The following is a 23337-nucleotide window of genomic DNA, read 5'->3' on the forward strand; positions in this document are numbered from 1 at the left end:
TCTTTATGACTAATGTTGAGTCCATGGATTATACGCACTCTCACCCTTCCATCCTTGCTAGCCTCTTCGGTACCGTGCATTGCCCTTTCTCACATTGAGAGTTGGCGCAAACTTCGCCGGTGCATCCAAACCCCGTGATATGATGCGCTCTTTCACACATAAACCTCCTTATATATTCCTCAAAACAGCCACCATACCTACCTATCATGGCATTTCCATAGCCATTCCGAGATATATTGCCATGCAACTTTCCACCGTTCCGTTTATTATGACACGCATCATCATTGTCATATTGCTTTGCATGATCATGTAGTTGACATCGTATTTGTGGCAAAGCCACCATTATAATTCTTTCATACTTGTCACTCTTGATTAATTGCATATCCCGGTACACCGTCGGAGGCATTCATATAGAGTCATCTTTGTTCTAGTATCGAGTTGTAATCATTGAGTTGTAAATAAATAGAAGTGTGATGATCATCATTATTAGAGCATTGTCCCAAGTGAGGAATAAAAAAAGAGAAAGGCCATAAAAAAGAGAAGGCCCAAAAAAAGGCCATAAAAAAGGCCCAAAAAATGAGAGAGAAAGAGAGAAGGGACAATGTTACTATCCTTTTACCACACTTGTGCTTCAAAGTAGCACCATGATCTTCATAGTAGAGAGTCTCTCATGTTATCATTTTCATATACTAGTGGGAATTTTTCATTATAGAACTTGGCTTGTATATTCCAACAATGGGCCTCCTCAAGTGCCCTAGGTCTTCGTGAGCAAGCAAGTTGGATGCACACCCACTAGTTTCTTTTGTTGAGCTTTCATACATTTATAGCTCTAGTGCATCTGTTGCATGGCAATCCCTACTCCTTGCATTAACATCAATCGGTGGGCATCTCCATAGCCCATTGATTAGCCTCGTTGATGTGAGACTTTCTCCTTTTTTGTCTTCTCCACATAACCCCCCTCATTATATTCTATTCCACCCATAGTGCTATATCCATGGCTCGCTCTCATGTATTGCGTGAAAGTTTATAGGTTTGAGATTACTAAAGTATTAAACAATTGCTTGGCTTGTCATCGGGGTTGTGCATGATGAGAGCATTCTTGTGTGACGAAAATGAAACATGACTAAACTATATGATTTTGTAGGGATGAACTTTCTTTAGCCATGTTATTTTGAGAAGACATAATTGCTTAGTTAGTATGCTTGAAGTATTATCATTTTTATGTCAATATGAACTTTTGTCTTGAATCTTTCGGATCTGAATATTCATACCACAATTAAGAAGAATTACATTAAAATTATGCCAAGTAGCATTCCGCATCAAAAGTTCTGTTTCTATCATTTACCTACTCGAGGACGAGCAAGAATTAAGCTTGGGGATGCTTGATACGTCTCCAACGTATCTATAATTTTTGATTGCTCCATGCTATATTATCTACTGTTTTGGACTATATTGGGCTTTATTTTCCACTTTTATATTATTTTTGGGACTAACCTATTAACCGGAGGCCCAGCCCAGAATTGTTGTTTTTTGCCTATTTTAGTGTTTCGGAGAAACAGAATATCAAACGGAGTCCAAACGGAATAAAATCTTCGGAAACGTGATTTTCTCATCAGATAAGATCCAGGAGACTTGGACCCCCCATCAAGAAAGCCACGAGGTGGTCACGAGGGTGGGGGCGCCCCCCATAGGGCGCGCCCCCCTGCCTCGTGGGCCCCTAAAAGCTCCACCGACGTACTTCTTCCTCCTATATATACCTACGTACCCCCAAACAATCGGGGACGGAGCCAAAAACCTAATTCCACCGCCGCAACTTTCTGTATCCACGAGATCCCATCTTGGGGCCTGTTTCGGAGCTCCGCCGGAAGGGGAATCGATCACAGAGGGCTTCTACATCATCATCCAAGCCTCTCCGATGAAGTGTGAGTAGTTTACTTCAGACCTACGGGTCCATAGCTAGTAGCTAGATGGCTTCTTCTCTCTTTTTGGATATCAATACAATGTTCTCCCCGTCTCTTGTGGAGATCTATTCGATGCAATCTTCTTTTTTGCGGTGTGTTTGTTGAGACCGATGAATTGTGGGTTTACGATCCAGTTTATCTATGAATAATATTTGAATCTTCTCTGAATTCTTTTATGTATGATTGGCTATCTTTGCAAGTCTCTTCGAATTATCAGTTTGGTTTGGCCTACTAGATTGATCTTTCTTGCAATGGGAGAAGTGCTTAGCTTTGGGTTCAATCTTACGGTGTCCTTTTCCAGTGACAGTAGGGGCAGCAAGGCACGTATTGTATTGTTGCCATCGAGGATAACAAGATGGGGTTTTCATCATATTGCATGAGTCCATCCCTCTACATCATGTCATCTTGCTTAAGGCGTTACTATGTTTTTAAATTAATACTCTAGATGCATGCTGGATAGCGGTCGATGAGTGGAGTAATAGTAGTAGATGCAGGCATGAGTCGGTCTACTTATCTCGGACGTGATGCCTATATACATGATCATACCTAGATATTCTCATAACTATGCTCAATTCTGTCAATTTCTCAACAGTAATTTGTTCACCCACCGTAGAATACTTATGCTCTTGAGAGAAGCCACTAGTGAAACCTATGGCCCCCGGGTCTCTTTCTCATCATATCAATCTCCATCACTTTACTATTGCTTTGCTTTTACTTTGCCTTTTACTTTTCACTTTGCATCTTTATACCAAAAATACCAAAAATATTATCTATCATCTCTATCAGATCTCACTTTCGTAAGTGACCGTGAAGGGATTGACAACCCCTAAGCCCGTTGGTTGCGTTGAGCTATTGTTTTGTGTAGGTACAAGGGACTTGAGCGTAGCCTCCTACTGGATTGATACCTTGGTTCTCAAAAACTGAGGGAAATACTTACGCTACTTTGCTGCATCATCCTCTCCTCTTCGGGGAAATCCAACGCAGTGCTCAAGAGGTAGCAGAGCTCTGTAGCATTTCTAGTATTATATGTGGATGCCATATTGTTGATTAGAAATAATACAGAATTTTTAGATAGCATAAAAGGATATTTGAATAAGAATTTTTCAATGAAAGACCTCGGTGAAGCTGCTTATATATTGGGCATCAAGATCTATAGTGATAGATCAAGATGCTTAATTGGACTTTCACAAAGCACATACCTTGATAAATTTTTGAAGGAGTTCAAAATGGATCAGTCAAAGAAAGGGTTATTGCCTGTGTTACAAGGTGTGAAGTTGAGTCAGACTCAATACCCGACCACTGCAGAAGATAGAGAGAAAATGAAAGTCATTCCCTATGCCTCAGCCATAGGTTCTATCATGCATGCAATGCTGTGTACCAGACCTGATGTGTGTCTTGCTATAAGTTTAGCAGGGAGGTACCAAAGTAATCCAGGAGTGGATCACTGGACAGCGGTCAAGAACATCCTGAAATACCTGAAAAGGACTAAGGATATGTTTCTTGTTTATGGAGGTGACAAAGAGCTCGTCGTAAATGGTTACGTCGATGCAAGCTTTGACAGTGGTCCGGGTGACTCTAAGTCACAAACCGGATATGTATTTATATTGAATGGTGGAGTTATCAGTTGGTGCAGTTCCAAACAGAGCGTCGTGGCGGGGATCTACGTGTGAACCGGAGTACATAGCTACTTCGGAAGCAGCAAATAAAGGAGTCTGGATGAAGGAGTTCATATCCGATCTAGGTGTAATACCTAGTGCATTAGGTCCAATGAAAATCTTTTGTGACAATACTGGAGCAATTGCCTTGGCAAAGGAATCCAGATTTCACAAGAGAACCAAACACATCAAGAGACGCTTCAATTCCATCTGCGATCAAGTCAAGGAGGGATACATAGAGATTTGCAAAATACATACGGATCTGAATGTTGCAGACCCGTTGACTAAGCCTCTTCCAGAGCAAAACATGATCAGCACCAAGACTCCATGGGTGTTAGAATCATTATTATGTAATCGAGATTATTGACTCTAGTGCAAGTGGGAGACTGAAGGAAATATGCCCTAGAGTCAATAATAAAGTTGTTATTTATATTTTCTTATTTCAGGATAAATTTTTATTATTCATGCTAGAATTGTATTAACCGGAAACTTAGTGCATGTGTGCATACATAGACAAACGGAGTGTCCCTAGTATGCCTCTACTTGACTAGCTCGTTAATCAAAGATAGTTAAGTTTCTTAACCATAGACATGTGTTGTCATTTGATGAACGGGATCACATCATTATAGAATGATGTGATGGACAGGACCCATCCATTATCTTAGAATAATGATCGCATAGTTTTATTGCTATTTGATTTCTTCATGACTTATACATATTCCTCTGTCTATGAGATTATGCAACTCCCGAATACTAGAGGAACACTTTGTGTGCTATCAAATGTCACAACGTAACTGGGTGATTATAAAGATGCTCTACAGGTGTCTCCGATGGTGTTTGTTGAGTTGGCATAGATCAAGATTAGGATTTGTCACTCCGTGTATCGGAGAGGTATCTCTAGGCCCTCTTGGTAATGCACATCACTATAAGCCTTGCATGCAATGTGACTAATGAGTTAGATACGGGATGATGCATTACGGAACGAGTAAAGAGACTTGCCGGTAATGAGATTGAACTAGGTATGAGGATACCGACGATCGAATCTCGGGCAAGTAACATACCGATGACAAAGGGAATGACGTATGTTGTTATGCGGTTTGACCGATAAAGATCATCATAGAATATGTAGGAGCCAATATGAGCATCGAGGTTCCACTATTGGTTATTGACCAGAGATGTGTCTCGGTCATGTATACATAGTTCTCGAACCCGTAGGGTCTGCACGCTTAACGTTCGATGACGATTTGTAGTATGAGTTATGTGTTTTGGTGACCGAAGTTTGTTCGGAGTCCCGGATGAGATCACGGACATGACGGGGAGTCTCGAAATGGTCAAGAGGTAAAGATTGATATATTGGAAGGTTATATACGGACACCGGAATGGTTCCAAAGAAAATCGGGGATGTTTCGGAGTACCGGGAGGTTACAGGAACCCCCCGAGAAAGTTATTGGGCCTATTTGGCCATAGTGGAGGAGAGGAGGCATGCCATGGGAGGTGGCACGCGCCCCCCTTGCCCCAATCCGAATTGGACAAGGGGAGGGGGCGCGGCCCCCCTCTTTCCTTCTCCCTCTCTCTCCCTTCCCCTTTCCCTCTCCGTCGGAAAGAAGGAGGGGGCCGAATCCTACTTGGACTAGGAGTGCAAGTAGGACTCCGCCCTTTGGCGTGCCTCCTTGGCCGCCGGCCTCCTCCTCCCCCTTCTTTATATACGTGGCCAGGGGGCACCCCAAAGGCACAACAATTGTTTCTTAGCCATGTGCGGTGCCCCCCTCCACAGTTTACCACCTCGGTCATATTGTCGTAGTGCTTAGGTGAAGCCCTGTGCGGATCACATCAACAACACCGTCGCCACACCGTCATGCTGACTGAACTCTCCTCGACCCTCTACTGGATCAAGAGCCCGAGAGACATCATCGTGCTTAATATGTGTTGAACAAGGAGGTACTGTACGTTCAGTACTTGGATCGGTTGGATCTTGAAGATGTTCGACTACATCAACCGCGTTAACTAAACGCTTCCGCTTTCGGTCTACGAGGGTATGTGGACACACTCTCCCGTCTCGTTGCTATGCATCTCCTAGATAGATCTTGCGTGATTATAGGAAATTTTTGAATTACTATGTTCCCCAACAGATCGCCATAGCGTCGCGGCCTCTTTGCGCGGCGCCTGCACGGGATCATGGTTCGGGAGTCCAACATCCGGTCGGTTGCTGCCGTTTATTTGCGGGCCAGGTACATATGGTGATACAGAGAGTCATGTTCGTATCTTATGTGGATATGTTACATTCATGGGTGATCAGTGCTATTTCAGTACCCTGCATATATTGAACTTATTACCGAATCTAACTCGTGACACATTTGCAAAAAGTATAGTTAATACTCTATAAGGGCATTCTCAGTGCTGATCCTCAGATCGGAAACTATACTCGTCGGCAGACCGGTAGGGACTAGTCTGCGAATAGTGATGCGAGAGCCGGCCATTCAACTATGCTTGCATCCATTTCAAAACATATTTAAACAAACTAGACGAATTTAATCAAACACGATGCAATTCAACAAAGTTCAGAGATAACTTACATAAAACGAATGATATTTCGTCTGTTTAACTAAACTAAGTCCGCAACACTCAAAGTAATTATAGAAAATAGGACAATTCATTCATAAATAACATGCAAATATCTCTATTACAACTATGGTTAAAATTCAACGAGATAACCACATGTTCAACAAGTATTTCAATTTCAGCGATAAATTCCATGATACTAGAATCAGAGCCAACACGTGTCGTCCCACACAGGCTACCCCTTAGGGCAACTACAGTGCGTAGAGGCAGGTTGCCTCCAAGCTAGGACCCACAACTGGGTGCTAGAATCAGCTCAAAACTCTGCAATGTATGGCAAATTTTCTTTGTCTCTAAGGTGTCCCTACAATGAGTAAATACTAATTTCCAAAGGAATTATTTTCTAGCTGCTTGAGACATGTCCAACACACTCCACTTATGACATGTAGGGTCAACGGAATATTTTATTACAAAGAAAAGCTTGGAGGCAGCCTCTAAGCATAGCGTCGATGCTTAACAAATTTCAGCTAGAGGCTATCTCCGCAAAGTATGGCCCCTGCCTCTATGGCCTTAGTGAGGCTGCCTTAGAGACAACAAAACATCATATTGTGGATGCTCTTAAGCTTCATCCAACAATGTACGCACGTGAATGGCATGCCTTCGGTCCTGTAGTATATCACTACAAAGCATGCAGACTATACAACGTGTAGAGCAACATTGAGTGAATAAATTAATTAACCAACATGTAGAGCAACAAGAAGCAAAACTTACGATCCATGATTGACGCGCCCAACGGCCACATTGTCCCCACTCATTCAACCGCACCGTAGAACTTAATGACGGAGTTCCAGATGGTGTACCATTGACGCGATATAGACCTCACATTGCGTTCATGGATTATGTGCATGCCGTAGGCATGAAGTGCTTTCACACTTGAAATGAACCATGCATGCGGGGTCAAAAGACTGAGCCCCTTGAGTTCCTACCTACAAAGTCCACAAATATGGCCAACCATGCATCGCACAATAACTCATCCTCCTTCACCGAGTACGACGCGAGCGTGCTTACTCTAGAAAACAACAAGAAGTTCACGAAAAAGCTCAATGATAATTGACCGCACACCTACCGGACATGATGTCTGCCACGGACATCGTTGGCAGGGGCGGAGAGACCCTGGGGGGGGGGGGGACGACAACATAGTCCAAGTAGAGCAGGCGTGTTGGTGGGGGTGCAGACGTCCTACGATGCATGGGCGGCAAGTGGAGAGGTACAACCGCGACCTCTAACAAGGAGGGTAGCAAGGGTGAACAGGGGGAGAGTGAAGAAAAGTGGACTGGGAGGGAGATTTGAGAGGGACGGGTGTGTCAGATTCCTACGTGGCAGCGGTCCAGACTCCCTCAAAGCCTCCTCTCCCTAGTTTGCTTCCGGTTTGCGGTAAAATCAGATAGGGTACCCTGTTGGATGGCAAAATGGGCACGGACGGATGCGGGCGATTTGAAGGTCAATGTTAAAGATGCCCTAATGTTTTATAAGTTTGCACACCTAATTATACACTAGAAATCACTATTAAAATATTAGTTGGACATTATTTTTATAAACCTCTAACATGATATTTAGTGAATCTTAACTATACATGAACATACTCAGATAGATATAAATATGCACATCTACACTATATGATTTGTGGAATTGTCACAAAAATAATTCTAATAACTTATGTTACATCACTTACTTTAAATTTAGCATAAACAAAGTAATTATTAACATATTATAACTGGTAATAAATAATAACATTTCTACTCCTTAATATTCTAATATGATACGAAGAAAAATAAATAAGTATAGAAGTTTGGAATAAAACTATTTATTTTATTTTACCCTGGGTCATAACTTTATTTGAATAGTCTATGTATAAGGAAGCGATATAGGCGACTGTTTTGGATGGTTACGTTGAATTGTTCACATATATGCACAACACAGATAAAAAAATTGATGAGAGTGGCATACTCCTCTTAGAAGAAAGGCCATGTTCTGCCACAATTAACAAAGTACCGAAGTTTGATGCCTAATAGTCAAATAAACATAGTAAAATATTTTGATATATTGATCATCTCATTTGTGATGAGAAGATATAAGGCACATGAAATAAAGCCCGCTTATGCTGGTGATTTTATTGTCCGAGTAAAAAAACTATGAAATCGAAAGTATCAGAGAGAAACAAACCTTTGGATCATTATGCATCACCCCTTTTTCATTGAATTTGCAAAACAGAGATTTCTGTTTGAGGATTTTTATAAATTCTATAAAACATCATCTCCTGTTAAGAGAGACAAGCTTTTTACAAAAATAACCATCTGCTAATTGTACTTTATTTCCTTCGTTTTACTGGAAAGGGAGGGAAAGTATGTGTCCATAGGATTATTTAGAGAAAGATTATAGTACTACGGATGACAACAATGAAAAGGTGAAATTTTGTCCCTTTTGCAATAAAGATGGTTATCTTGTTGCATTACTGCGCCCCTCATCGTGCATGGCCTCGAAAACTTTGTGGTATGTGAGAGTTTAATCCTCTTCAATCTTGGTGTTGCCTAAGAAACATTTGTAACACATTGTTTTTTTCTTTTCATTATAGCGGTTTGATCATGTTAAGTTGGAAGATTTGGATCTAATAATTGAATATAATTCCGTTAGCTCTATATTTGAGTGAGATCATGTACTCGGAACTTTTTGTTTTTCTTCTGGCTGGTCAGCCATTAGATACAACATCAGAAGTTACTGTTGTCTAGTTGGCAATCTAGCTAAATCATGCAGGCGGTTCAATTACGATCGATTTGACCTTGCTCAACTATGGAACTTTGGTGACCTATATTTTGATCATAGAGAAAAACAGGTCAAAGGTATACGAATTGCTTGCTGACAACATAAAAGTTGCTTATTAGATCCAGTAACCTTCATAGATTTCGTCAAAGGCTACTGGTGCGGCGGTTGCTGTCCTGGTGCGCTAATCCTATGGGGCCTTAGCACGAGGACTTCCCGACTCTCTATTACAATAAGGTTTGCCCGGCTCTGATGAGGGAGGGGCGATGACGGCGGCGTGCCTTAAGCTCGGTCCATTGCTTGTAGTCGTCGCTGGGTGGTCTACGGACCTGGATGTAATTTTTTACTTTTGGTGTTTTTTGTACTACACTGACAGTTGATGAATAGATTGAAAGTTTTTCTCGAGAAAAAGGCTACTGGAAGTGGTTCAACATGCGAGGGGTGAAGGTAATATGTGAACTCTCATTTCTTAGGCTTATTAACATGTATCTTCAATGAAGTGCTAAGGGTACCTCCAATGCCAACCCTCAAATAGCCCGCCAACGTTTGGACCAAGCTGTCTGAACACACTTTGACATCAAACACAGACCCGTATATATCCATGGGCACGTTCGCGCGTTCATTTTCGCGCTAACCAAAAGCAAACTTAGCAAGCTTTGCGAGAGTCCAGTCATCCGTCTGGCCAATCAAAATTCACCACATATTCTTTCTCCGCCCGAATGTCGGAAGGCCGCAGCTAATTTTTGTTGTTGTTTGGCGGAAGGCTTCTAGGCGAAAGCACTAAACACATAGTTATTTCACTTTTTTAGGTGCTTATATTACACGAATGTGTTGGCGGAAGACCCTAGTTAGCATGGCAGAAGGCTATTTGAGGTTGGCGAAAGGCTATTTGGCTCTCTTTTCCTTTTTAAGTGTATATTAATACATACACGCTTGTTTGGAGGATGGCTCTAGTGATCGTGCTAGCTATTTGGCGGACGGCTATTGTTATTTGACACAGATAATTAGGGTATAGATTAGATGACCGGCTCCCATATCGTATCCGTTTATGTGTCCATACACAGTCCGCAGGCGAATAATGTGTTTATTTTAGGTGATAGCGTTGGAGATGCCCTATATCCACGGACAACGACCAGGGCCTAGGCCCACCTCATTCTGGATGGTCTTCATTTGCCGTGTCGTTCTGCCAACATTAAGGGCCTCTTTGATTCACAGGATTGTAAAAACATGGGAATAGGAAAAGAATAGGATTGAAATGTCATGCTCATCTCAATCCTATAGGAGTTTAGGCCTCCTTTGGTTTGGAGGATTTTTGTAGGAATTTCATAGGATGTGATTTTTCTAGGAAAAATTTCTTTAGAGTCCTTTGGTTTATAGGAATGGAATCCTATTCCTATGAAGGAATTCTTCCTATCCTTCACAATTCATAAGAAAATAAACATTAGCCTAGTCTCAATGGAAAAAATCCTATGAAATGAATCAAATGACATCTTCTTTCCTATTCCTACTCATAGGATTTGAGATGCATGTCATCCCATTTCCTATGACTTTTCTATTCCTATGATTTCCCTACCCTATGAACCAAAGGAGGCTTTAGGTTGTTTGATTGCATCATAGAAAAAACGAAGGATTCTTTCAAAGAGGTTTGACTGGATGCTAGAAATCCTATAGGAAGTAGTACAAAAAATTCCTTAGAAAAAAATTCTATAAGATTCAATCCTATAAATCAAACAACCAATATAGAAAAAATTCCTAAGGATTCTAATCCTCCAAAATTCCTATGCAAATCCTTTGAATCAAAGGAACCCTAAACATGTAGGGACGGTACCAGCATCACCGCCATCTTGGATATTTCAGACCAAAAAAAATCTGAATTGCTGAGAGTTTTTGGAAATCGGTTATTTCGGCGAAAATCCAAATCTGAGCCCGAGCTCATCTGCACCTGCGCTCACCAAAAAAATCAAAATAAATACTAAAAAAATTCAAAAAATTCCGAAAAAAATTGGGGTGGTGGAAAATTTGATGCGTGAGGTGCGCCCTAATTTTCAAAACATTTGGACTTATATGCAGCTCTCAGCAAAAAAGACAAATCGGAGGTCTGTAAAAATATGTACTGTTCATATACTGTTTTGGTCTGATTTGTCTTTTTTGCTGAGAGCTGCACATAAGTCCAAATGTTTTGAAAATTGGGGCGCACCTCACGCATCAAATTGTCCACCACCTCAATTTTTTTCGGAATTTTTTGAATTTTTCTGAATTTTTTACGAATTTTTTTTTGAACGGGTGCAGATGCACCCGGGCACTGAAACGCCGCACTCTTATTTCGGTCCCTATCGAACAAGGTAACAAGAAAAAAAAACCTTGGTACTTATACATATCAATGTGTAGTCACTTGTCAATATTTTCTTTACCTGTCTATGCCCGCCTGTAGCCATGAGCCCATGCTAGCTCTACAAAGATAGGCTTTTGACTTTTTGTTCATGCACTGTAGCTCTGAAAGTAACCGCTGCTGCTGCCGGAAACAACGCCGGCAGAAGGAAGTACAGCAGGTTGTCTGGTGGTGCTTCACAAATCTTACATTAAGTACTACTCCATGTTGATCCACAAAGTTTATAGGTCTTCTAACGTATTTTCCATGTTGATGTCAGTTACCATTTTTTTTAATGTCATTCTCTAATTTCTTAGGTTTTATCTATCTTTATATTGTTCCTGCTCGTCGGCGATATTTATTCTTTCTTCCTCTCCACCGATATCTGAGGTGGTTGCTGCGATGGTAGCATCGGGGAAGGAGGAAGCCGAGAACCGTTTGTTGGGGTGATGTACAGTGACATTGTGAAGAATCGAGTCAGAGTGCATAGATCTTGAATTCAAGGACAAAGTTAAAAAAAATTAATCAAGGATGAGGACAACTTTCCACCCAGCAGTCGAAAAAATACGTCTATTTTTAGGTCGATCAGAAAGACTCTATTTCCAGGTTGATGATCCTTACTGTTTATTTTTCTATCCAACGAATATTGTGTATATGAGAAATTGCTTCTGGAGGCCGAGCTCCATGAAGGCCTCCAAATGCAAAAACTAAAATTCATATTTTCATATTTTAAAAAATTCTAAAACAAGTACAGATATACATGAAGGCATAATGCATAGCTGTAAATTTTCAAGATGAAATACGTTGAAATGAGAGCTGTGAAAAAAAAATCTGAAATATTTTAACAGATGATACTATTCATCCTCTCAGACCATGAATTTGTCTTTTTTATACAGGTCACATTCTAACGTATTTCATCCTGAAATTTTACACACATACACCTCACATCCTTTGTTTACTTGTACAATTTTTTCAGTCTTTTCTAAAACCAAAATTTTCAAATTCTGAATTCTTCACAAATTCGGCCTTCATGGAGGCCGAGATCCAAAACGCCCTATATTTATATCCCCTAAAAAAACAAATACTGCGTATTTCACCTTTAAACACTTGTACTTCTTTTTTACTTTTTTTTGCCAGGTAAATGCAAACACTTGTATACAAAGGTGGGCCCATGATGGGTCTGCGCACGCACACGGCAGCAGATACAAGCCTTGTCTGCTGTCTCCACTCCACCCGACGGCATTGCTTGTCCACAACTTCCAAGGCGCGCCGGTCATGTCATCCCCCTCTTTTGCCCCTCGCCGCCGCCTGCAGCAGCTCCTGCTCCCTCCACGCCTCCATCAATACCGCCCTTCCACGGCCCGCCACCCAGCGGCAGCTGCTGCTATATCCCACCCTCCAGGCACCATCCTCCGCCTCCCCGCTCACCAAACCCTCTCTCCCGACCCTGTACGCTGCCATGTCGGAGGCCGCCGCCATTCTTCCGTCCATGCGCGACCCCGGCGACGGCGCCGCGCCGCCTGGCTCGGTTTCCGCCCGGCCGGACCTTGATTTGAACAGGCCAGCTGGCGACGACGAGGGCGGCGGCGGGGCTGCTGATCGCTCGAGACGGGGCGGTGAAAGCGCCGCCGACGGAACTTCACAGTCTGCACAAGGCGATGCCGCCATGACGCGGCTGCCTGAAAGGGTACGGACGGTTTCCCCTTTGTTTATTTTTTCTCTTCCGTCAGCGACAGTTGCAAGCTTCTATAATCTATTGCTGTTCATCGACGCTGCTACTGCTGAAAAAATGGCGGGATCACCGTTGTTAGATGTGCTGTTCGATCGGTGCTCCTCTCGCTAATAGTACTAATTAAGTTTCCTCCCGGTATCTGATTGTTTACCTGGGTTTCTTAGCTTTTGGGCAATCAGATTGGCAATGTGGCTCCACGGGGAAGAGCCGGAAGGCGTGGTGGTGGCGCCGCTACCCAAGGAAGAGGAAGAGGAGGGCCAGCTTCCAATCCTAGAGGCAAGAGGTTGAGGCCTAGTGATGATGTGCATACCGATCAGGAGCAGCCTCGCGAGGACACCCCTGAAGGCGTCGCTGGACAGGCAGCCGGTGCAGGTGACCACGGTCTGAACAAGGAACCTGCAAATTTGGGAATAGATCGCGGAGCTGCCGATAGATTTGCGAGTGAAGCCATGATAACGCCACAGGCTGAGAGGGTATGCTTGGCTTCATTTTCTGGTCTGCACACTCCCTTTCTTCACAATGATTGATCAAGTATTTGATTCTATATGTAGGCTCTTAATTGTTCTGCGATTGACCGAAGTGAAAGCCAAGCAGCCTCGCAGCCTAGTGGAAACGACCCCCCAGAAATTATCGCCATAGACAAAGCCACGGCAATCCCACCAGTGCCAGAGAGGGTATGCCTTCCTAATTTCCTGTGGATCTATCTAGATTGTTTTTCGACAAAGGGTGAATTTTATTGGCTCAAAATGAAGCATCAAGAAGATACATAACACAATGAGCATACACCCGGCCTCTGCATAGCTAGGATGCACACAGCCAACACCAAGTCACACGCACGCAAAAAACACGCCCACAACTAGCAAAATCATATAAGACCAAAGCTATGCGTAGGCGAGAAAAAAAAATCCCAAAGCGATCTGATGTGGATCTAGCTAGATGTGTTCAGATTTCCTCAGTTGTCACCAAAACGGTTCTATGCTGCTACTCTTAGACATGTAACTGATCTAGCAATAACAGTTTATATACATGAGTTTTACTTCCATAACAGTTCGTATATGATCAAACTATTCGATGCAGGTTGAAGTAGGCAACTCCCCAATATATATAACTGGTAAGAAGTTGAGTGGTAAGGTCTATGTTGGCAGACGATTAGGTATGCCCAGTGGAGGATACAAGGGTCGAAATGCAATCGAGGTTTCATCTCTTTCTTATCTACTTGCCTTAGATGGACACCAAATCTGTTCGTGATTCATCAATATCTTATCTGTATTCCATTTTAATTTACATTGCTTTGTGCATCAGTCAATGCAGAGGCTAAGCGAAATCCTCCTTCATCTAAAGAACTCTTTCCTGCATCAATACCGTGTAGGTTGCACTGAAATTTGTGCATCGGAGAAGCAGGGAAGGTAGCTGTGACCCCCCATATGAGTGGCAAGTCTATCAGTAAGAACTATACACATTCATCCATTTTTTTCGTTTATATAATTCTTGGTGGAGCATGGCATTTTTATCCTTATGTTAGCAGGGCTCTCAATGGTTGTTATGGCATACCATCGGTACACTACAAGGGTTGCCAAGGAGACTACTACATTCTTGTGAGTTTAACTTTCCGGAAAAAAAATATGCATTCAGAAAGGCCTCTTAGCTCATTATGATCTTTTCACTGAATCATCATTCCGTAATTTCAGGTAATGGACCTGCTTGGTCCTAGCCTCTGGAATGCTTGGCATTCACCAGGACAGGAGTAAGTTTATCTTATCAATCTTCACTCCCTCTGCTTTGTTCTCCTTACTTCTTACTGAAAGTATCTACACCCCTAACAGGATGTCAGTTCTAAAGGTTGCTTGTATTGCCATCGACGCCATATCAATTCTTGAGAAGATTCACTCCAAAGGGTTCTTTGAAGCCATTTGATGTTTTTGAGATGCATTTCCCGTATTTTTTTTCATTCCGCGTTGTTAACACTTGCTGTTCCTCTTATTATTGCCAGCTTTATACATGGTGATGTAAAACCTGAAAACTTTTTGCTTGGTCAGCCTGGATCTGCTCAAGAAAAGAAGCTTTTTCTCATTAATTTTGGTTTAGGTATGCAATTACACACCGTAGTTTCATCTGTACATGAAGATATTCAGTCTGATGTTCTCAATGCACTATGCACTTTGCTCAGAGGAATTGGCTTACTTTATACTCCCTCCGTAAAGAAATATAAGAGCATTTAGAACACTAAAGTAGTGATATAAACGCTCTGATATTTCTTTACAGAGGGAAATGTTGATGCATTTCATGCCTCACTACCGTTTTTCACATGGTTCTTTTGATACTAAATTTTTTCAGCATCTAACTGGAAATGGAAAAGAGGATCATCCAGTATGCATGTTCAGTATGATCAGAGGCTAGACATATTTAGGTTTGTTCTTACTACTTTTTCTGTACAAACTTATGGTACAAATTTAACTTCTTTACTTTTGACATTTCCCAGGGGAACAATTAGATATGCTAGCGTCCATGCCCATTTAGGTCGTACGGGCAGTAGGAGAGATGATTTGGAGTCACTAGCATACAGCCTTATATTTTTATTACGAGGAAGCTTGCCATGGCAAGGCTGTCAGGTAGTCTTCAATGTTCTCGACGAGTCGACGGTGCTTTACTAATATTTTCTACTTGCTCTCTTCAACCTTCTTTAGTGTTTTTTTTTGCGGGAACCTACTTTTGTGTTGATGGCTTATTACTGCAGGGAGATAACAAGAGCTTTCTTGTTTGTAAGAAGAAAATGGAGACTTCTCCAGAGGTCCTGTGTAGCTTCTGTCCAGCCCCATTCAAACATTTTCTTGAGTTGGTTACTACTATGAAATTTGATGAAGAGCCAAAGTACGAAAAACTTGTTTCTCTCTTTGATGATCTGATTATCGGGCCTGTTTCAAGACCCATCAGGATCGCTGGAGGTCTAGAGGTTTGTACTGCTTTATCCACAACATGAATCCATGCTCTGTATTTTATTTCGGTTGTATTATATTTGGCCATGCCTCTGCTGTGCAAATTATAGGTTGGACATAAACGTGGAAGAATTGTTGTAAATCTTGAAGAAGATGAACAGCCTATGGAAAAAGTTCGGTTGGGGAGCCCAGCAACTCAATGGATTTCGATTTATAGTGCTAGGCGGAACATGACGCAGCGGTAATTCTTTTCAAACATGAAAATAGTGAAACAGTATTCACTTTTTTTGTTTGCATGCTCAGGCGTTTTCTCAATACCAGACATCAAGCATTAGATAGCTCGAAATAGTTGGATTGTATGAGCATATGACTCTATACCTCTAATTTTTATTTAAAATATATGGAGTACAGTTAATGTCTTGTGGTGAATGTGGTGAAACAAAAAAACTACATTGAGGTGATTCATGCTGCAAACTTGTGATATCTCTTGGTGTGAACTCCACTTTTAGATGCTATCCACATTCATGACCTTAATTGTACTTGGTATCCCTATAAAAGTATCTGTCCAAAACTATACTATTATGCTTTTCTGTAACTAAGCCATTCATGCTAGTTTTTTGTGATGAAAGGGTTTGGTTTTCACTTATTATGTTTTAAACTTAAGTAGTTCCTATTTGTCTGGCTACGCTCGCTTGTTCTTCAGTTCGAGACATTTGAGGCCTGCCTAGTGCCTATTTCAATAGTGATTGATCAATGTCTTATCTCCTTCCTAAATCAAATATGGTATTAACTAATGTAACTGTGAAGATATTTCTTCTGCCTTTGATAGATGCCACTATAATATAGCTGATTCAAGGCTGCATCAGCACATACAAAAAGGTTATGAAGATGGCGTGTTCATTAGTTGTATAGCTTCTTTAAAAAATGTGTGGACTGTCATCATGGATACTGGGACCGGCTTTTCTTCTCAAGTTTTCAATCTTTCACGAAATTTCCTACAGAAGGTGTGGTACCTTGTATGTCCTCTCTAGTTGGAATTTTGATAATCCAGAATCTTGACACTATCTTGTTTCTAACTTCGTATGTAGGATTGGATTAGGGAGCAGTCGGAGAAGAACTTTTACATAACAGCAATAGCTGGAGCAACCAATGGAAGCTCATTGGTTGTGATGTCCAAAGGTTTGTGAATTACCTGCTCTCTGTCGACAACTATTCATTTGTTCAAACTGCTCCCTTTTATGAAGATTAAATGTTTGAAGAGGATACTGCTATGTGTATGAGACAAAGTAGTATGCTTTCATACGATGCATCACATAAATGTTTGATCACACAACTTTTGTGGTGTTAGAGCAATAGAGATTACCACATTAGATTGCAGTGGATCGAAGAGTAAATGTTCTTCTGGATGGTATTTCTTTTTTACTGGTTTTTTCAACGGAGCCTTGGCTTGTCGTATTCGTCTGAATTTCATATTTACGGATCTGAACTTTTGGGTTCTAGTGGTTGGTATATGAAACTCAACAGTTGCCAGTTTCCTACTGTATCTTCAATGGTTTTCTCAACGGAGCCTTGGCTTGTTGTATTCGTCTGAATTTCATATTGACGGATCTGAACTTTTGGATTCTAGTGGTTGGTACATGGAACTTAACAGTTGCCAGTTTTCTATATTCGATATTTACATGTGACATGACTTTATCCTAATTGTGTCTACTGTCTACATCCTTGATGTCTCGCTGGTCCCTTTCTTTCCATGTATAGTTCGAATCTGATCTTTGATACCATTACAGGGACTCCGTACACACAGCAGTCATACAAAGTCAGTGAATCTTTTCCTTATAAGTGGATTAATAAAAAGTGGAAAGAAGGTTTTCATGTAACATGTATGGGTACTGCTGGGAACCGTTGGGGTGTTGTCACGTCAAGGAACACCGATTATTCCTACCAGGTCAAAACATGTGCTTGCACTCCTTTGCGATAAATCATTTGTGAATAATCCTTTTCACTATTTTAATGGTTCCTTGTATGTTATAATTTTACCGGTGATGAGCATTCATTAAAATGGCTTTAAATTCTGTATTTCTGGACAACTAGCTGTCTGAACTTTGCATGTGAAATATCTACTTGCAAACATATGCTGCTGCAAGAATGGCTTCAGTTAAGAGTTAACCTTAGAGAACTGGTGCTCTGTGCAGCTTCCTTTTTTTTGAACCAAAGATCAGTAATTGTTTAGGGTGGTGCGGAGTCTGAATTTTCGTACATATTAGGTCAATGACCCGATGTGATCATGTCATGTGAAACTGAATCTGTGTTGCATATCCTGCAGGCTGTTGAGTTAGACTTTGTGTATCCAAGTGAAGGAATCCATCAGCGATATGGTGCCGGTTACAGAATAACATCATGCGCAGCCACGCCTGACCAAACCGCTTTTATCATGAGCATAGCCAAGGAGTCCAAGACGAAACCAGTGGATGAAACTTTTCTGACTTCTGATTTCCCCAGCAAGGCTACGAAGGTACACCTGCATGTTTTGCTGACTGGATGAATTTCAAAATCTGGCGCCAGTGCCACATTCATTGCTATGCATGCCCACTTGGTTTACTTGCGTGAACCTAACCTCGGAACACCAAAATATTTCAGGAGCAATGGGCGAAGGGCCTATACATCACCTCGATCTGCCACGGGCGAACTGCGTGTTGAACCTCCACGGCTGCGAATTCACTCGAGTTCGAACTTCTGCAGTAAGTTCTAACGTTGGCCTTGGTGGGATTCCTTTTGGTATTTTGAGTTGCAAATGGTTGGCCTTGGTGCCTCTTGCAGTAGTGAGTGACCTGCTCTTATTGCAAAGAAACATTGGTTATCTTTTCCTTATAATCAGGCGTTAACCTTGCCCGTGAGCTAATGTCTGGTTTGCCAAAATGTGTATCGTTTCGATCTCTGAGCAAATGTGTGTGTTATAGTTGCCAGGAGGCAAAGACATCGCCACCTCCAGCAGTATTTAAAGCCTTTTTTTTTGCGGTTAGCAGTATTTAAAGGCAGATGGGAACAATGAGAACGAGACCAAACCATACCGTATACGAATACAACTCTTCGTACGTACCTGGCCCGGAGCCATCTAGAAAAGCAACCTGGGACACGATTGTGATGGTCAGATTCAGGGGTACAATATTGCGGATGGAAGCACATGCAGTCTCGGACTTGATGAGTCGGTATGCCCGCCTAGTGTTGTGGATTGTCTTCGCTTCTGCATCCAGGTAGTCGGCAGATGGCTTGCTTGAGCCTCACGTCTACTGCTGTGATTCTGGTTCGGGAGTTGCATGCTTTGTGAGTATATCAGTAGTTACTATGCACTGTGTATCAGACCACGTTAAACATATGCATCTCAAACAAGGGAGTATATTTGTTAGGCCTAGTTTGGCAACACCGTTTTTCAAAACCATAGTATTTCAAAACCTCAGTATTTCAATAGATGGGCAACAAATACTCCAGTTTCTGAAAAACATAGATTTTCTCAGTTTCGATAATACCGCCAAGGTGTTTGGCAAGTGGCAGCTTTTCTCAGTTTTCTTTGGTTTGCACAGATTGTTACGTTGTTGCATGCATACGCAGCTACACTCATCAGTCAGCTTGTGCTAATCGCCACCGTATGCATGCAGCTTTGTACGGGCATGTTCTCTCCTAGTAGATGCTAGGAAGGATATGTATAGAGTTATCTCTTGTAATCAATCAAAGACAGTCAGCCGGCACTAAGTCGTAATTTGTACGTGTATGTGCGCCACTCTAGCCAGATAGATCGATCGGCTAGCTATCGATTTTAGGTGTCACATGCGTCGATGGCCAAAAGAACATGGACACAGAGAGACAACCCAGTCAACGTTTCTCAGTTTTTTAAAAAGAGGTCCAGACCTTTTTTTTATACTACAAAAATACCACAGTTTTAGAGATACCACGGTTTGTTAAACTATAGTGTTTTTTTATCCAAACGACTCAAAGTATTGAATACCAAGGTTTTTTCAGAAAACACAGTACTCCTTAAAAACTACAAAAATACTTTGGCTCCCAAACGCAGTGCTGAGTAAACGTTGTTACTGGCTTTCCGTTTTAATTTAACATATAAGATGTGGCAGTATACTAATGAACAAATTATCACCATTTGTCTACAATCATTGATGTCTTGTATAGACAAATGTTCCTTTTCCGTCCATTGTACATACTTCTGGTTTGGACTTTCTACATTTCTTTCCATGATATGTACTTCTAATCTGATCTTCGATACCATTACGGGAACTTTGCACACACAACCGCCATACAAAGTGCATCGATGGATCTTTCCCGTATAAGTGGGTTCACAAAAAGTAGAATAAAGGTTTCATGTAACATACATACCTCGCGACATCAAATATCTCAAATTCTTAGAACCCGCGAGCCCGAAAAAGTTTGGCATCGGCCTTTATCTTACGGTTAGCATAGATGAAGCGATCGTAAAAACTCTAGTGTTTTCTCACTTCAAAAGAAATTTGACCCCGCTCTCATTTGAAATTTGCCAAGCCCTTCCTTGCATTCCCATTGACAATGATCGTGGATAGCCACAATTCTTTGACTATAGTGAGGTTTCTCCAAGCGTCAATGTCAACATAGGCCCGAGCCAGGCCTTCACCTCATTCCGAATGTGTGTTGTACATCTACACTCGAAAAGAAGATGTGCCTCTGACTCAAGCTGCCTTTTGCACAATTGGCATAAACCATAATTCGGTCAACCACTATTTTGTTGCCAGTCGGCCATGGTCTTTAAAGATCAACCACACAATAAAATGCTTCGGCAGTGCCCACCTGTTCCATGTCGCTGGCTTCATGTGAGTGGTAATCGAAGCGTCGAGTTGAGCGGAGAGCCCGACAAAAAAAAGGTTGAGTGAAGTAGATCAAGGATGCCGAGTATTCCAAAGAAGAAGTGAGCTTCCAATTTCCAAATGATTTTGTCGTCGGTCTCTTCAGTAAGGCTCACTTCTTGTGGGCTGGTCAAAAGCTTGAAGAACTTGATGATGTGTTCAACTGAGAGACCTGTGGATAGACTTATGTTATTGATTCATAGATCGCTCTACAAAGCCCTATGTGTAGTAGCCCTTTCTGCCATGATGAGTTGGAATTTTGGTATCCATGTGAAGGAGTCGCCCATCGGCGATGTGAGGACTACCCACAAAGTTGTGTAGGCACGTCGGAGCAAGTTGCTTTAATCTTGAGCGCGCCAAAGAAGAGGAGGTCGGAAACACCCCCTCGGGCCGCCCCCGCTCAGGAGACGCGGGGGCAATCCAATCGCGCCGCCAAAGGTCTCGACCAACTTCCTCCTCGTCTCGCCACCGCCTGAGGCCTTCGCCTGCGTGGGGTCTGGGAACTGCGGCGGCGGGGCATTCCCAGAGTCGACCTCTCTTTGTCGGCCTAGATCCCAGCGGCAGCAGCCCACAGGATACCTCGGACGGATCTGCGGTACGACAGAAGTAGGTTTTGCGGTGCTTTCCGGCGAGCTGCGTCATGGTACATGACCCGCGCCGTCTGGTTGTTGAGAAAGAACAGACGGATGGTGTGTCAGCCGGTGCAAGTGGACTCGTTGTTGTCCATGATGATGTTGACGAGGTCGTCGCAGACGGCGGTGTGTATCTAGAGGACGATGTCGACGTCTGCACTCCACCGGGCGCAATTGGTAACGTCCAGATCAATCTCCTCCTCGACGTGATCGCGTGCATGGAAACGGTTGAGGAAAAACAGCATGCAGCGGCGCCAGCGAGAGTAGTTGTTCGTTGTGGAATCAAGCTTGTATGGGATGAACCGGGTGATGTTAAAATCGCCGAGAGATTTGGGAGGGGGTGAGCGCCACCAGAGGTGAACTTGGAGACGAGGAGGGCAGCGGTATCATCGAGGGGATCATGCTGGGAAGGGTTGACGTTGGCGCGAGGCATAGGGCTTTGTGGGAGGGTGTCGGAGGGAAGAGAAGGAGGGGAGCTGCCGGCAGCTGAAGCAGTTGGTGCCGTTAGGACATCTCCAGCCATTGGCCCCCGAGGGGGTGCCTAAAATCGCCGCCTGGGGGTGAGCCGGCATAAAAATTGGGCCTGGGGGCGAGTTGGTCCCCAGCCGTCGGCCCCAGGGCCGCCCCAGGCACATTTTAAAATAAAAGAAGTTCGGCGAAGTTCGGCTTAAACACGATAAAATTCGGCCAAACACGATAAATTTCGGCACATTTCGGCGAAGTTCACGGATTTTCATTACATAGCACATATACATAAACTAATCTAAAGGAAAAACTGACTGAAGTCGCCGCCGTCACCGCCATCGTCGTCGTCGGCCTTCTCCTCCTTGACGCGGGCGCCCCTGCTGGACCCCTGTCCGGCGTCGCCATGGCGGACTGGTGGCGGCGCATCATCGTCGTCGTCGTTGCTGTTGCAGATGACGACGACTCCGCCTTCATCGCGGCCGCGTCGACGCTCCGCGAAGCGAAGCGGGGCGGCGCGTTGGCGCTCCTTCGCCTTCTCCAGGCGCTCCTTCTCCATCGCTATGGAGTCCCTGCGCGCCCATTCCAGGGCCGCGTCGTCGTCATCGAGCTCCGTCGTCACTGGCGCGGCCGGCTCCTTCTTCACCGGCGCGAGCCCCGGCTCCGTCTTCACCGGCGCGAGCCCCGGCTCCGTCTTTGGCTTGACGAAGCGCGGAGGAGGAGCCGACGAGTAGGCGCGCCGGCCGCCCTCGTTGATGACGATGCCGGCGCTGCGAGTGCGCCGGCCGAGCGGCGTCTCTGCCGCGGGCTCGGCCTTGACGCCGAGCAGGGCCGGAGTGCCGGAGGAGTCCGATGAAGATCGGGAGGAGGAAGAAGAGGAGGAGGACCCGAACCTCCTTGGCGCCCATGGCCCGGCGCGTCGATGCTACGCCGGAGCGGCCTCCCTCGCCAGGTACGCCAACGGCGGGTCGTTGCCGCCCTCGAGGTACGTCAGCACGCCCTCGAGTGTGCGTCCGGGGACGCCCCACCACAGGTGGCGCCCCTCGTTGTTCTGCCGGCCGCCAACCACCGGCGCGCCGTTGATGGACGCCAAGCGCTGCTGCTGGCGGCGCTTGAAATACGCCGCCCAAGCCGCGTGGTTGTCGGCGGCGTACTGGGGAAGGGAGAGTTGGGCGTCGGTGAGGGAGGCACGCACGACCTCGACTTCCTCGACGAAGTACTTCGGCTTCGCCACGGCGTCGGGCAATGGGGGAATGGGCACTCCCCCGGCGCTGAGCCTCCACCCCGTCGGCCCGGCGCGCATGTCCGGCGGCGCCGGGATGTTCGCCTGGAACAGGA

General features: G+C 43.7%; 1 protein-coding gene across 1 annotated transcript; it reads left to right on the top strand.

Annotated features, from left to right (window-relative positions):
• Positions 1–12606: 12606 nt before the first annotated feature.
• LOC123105367 (casein kinase 1-like protein HD16) lies at positions 12607–19014 on the top strand. The gene is made up of 18 exons (XM_044527427.1): positions 12607–13044; positions 13254–13562; positions 13641–13763; positions 14167–14283; positions 14459–14532; positions 14615–14684; positions 14778–14833; positions 14913–14984; positions 15080–15174; positions 15424–15496; positions 15569–15698; positions 15824–16039; positions 16133–16263; positions 16852–17026; positions 17111–17201; positions 17810–17967; positions 18346–18534; positions 18660–19014. Exons 1-18 carry the CDS (start codon positions 12817–12819, stop codon positions 18717–18719), a joined length of 2367 nt encoding a protein of 788 aa, XP_044383362.1. The 5' UTR covers positions 12607–12816; the 3' UTR covers positions 18720–19014.
• The last annotated feature ends 4323 nt before the right edge of the window (positions 19015–23337 follow it).

This window comes from Triticum aestivum, chromosome 5A (genome assembly GCF_018294505.1).
Source record: "Triticum aestivum cultivar Chinese Spring chromosome 5A, IWGSC CS RefSeq v2.1, whole genome shotgun sequence".
In the NCBI taxonomy this organism is placed as follows: domain Eukaryota; kingdom Viridiplantae; phylum Streptophyta; class Magnoliopsida; order Poales; family Poaceae; genus Triticum; species Triticum aestivum.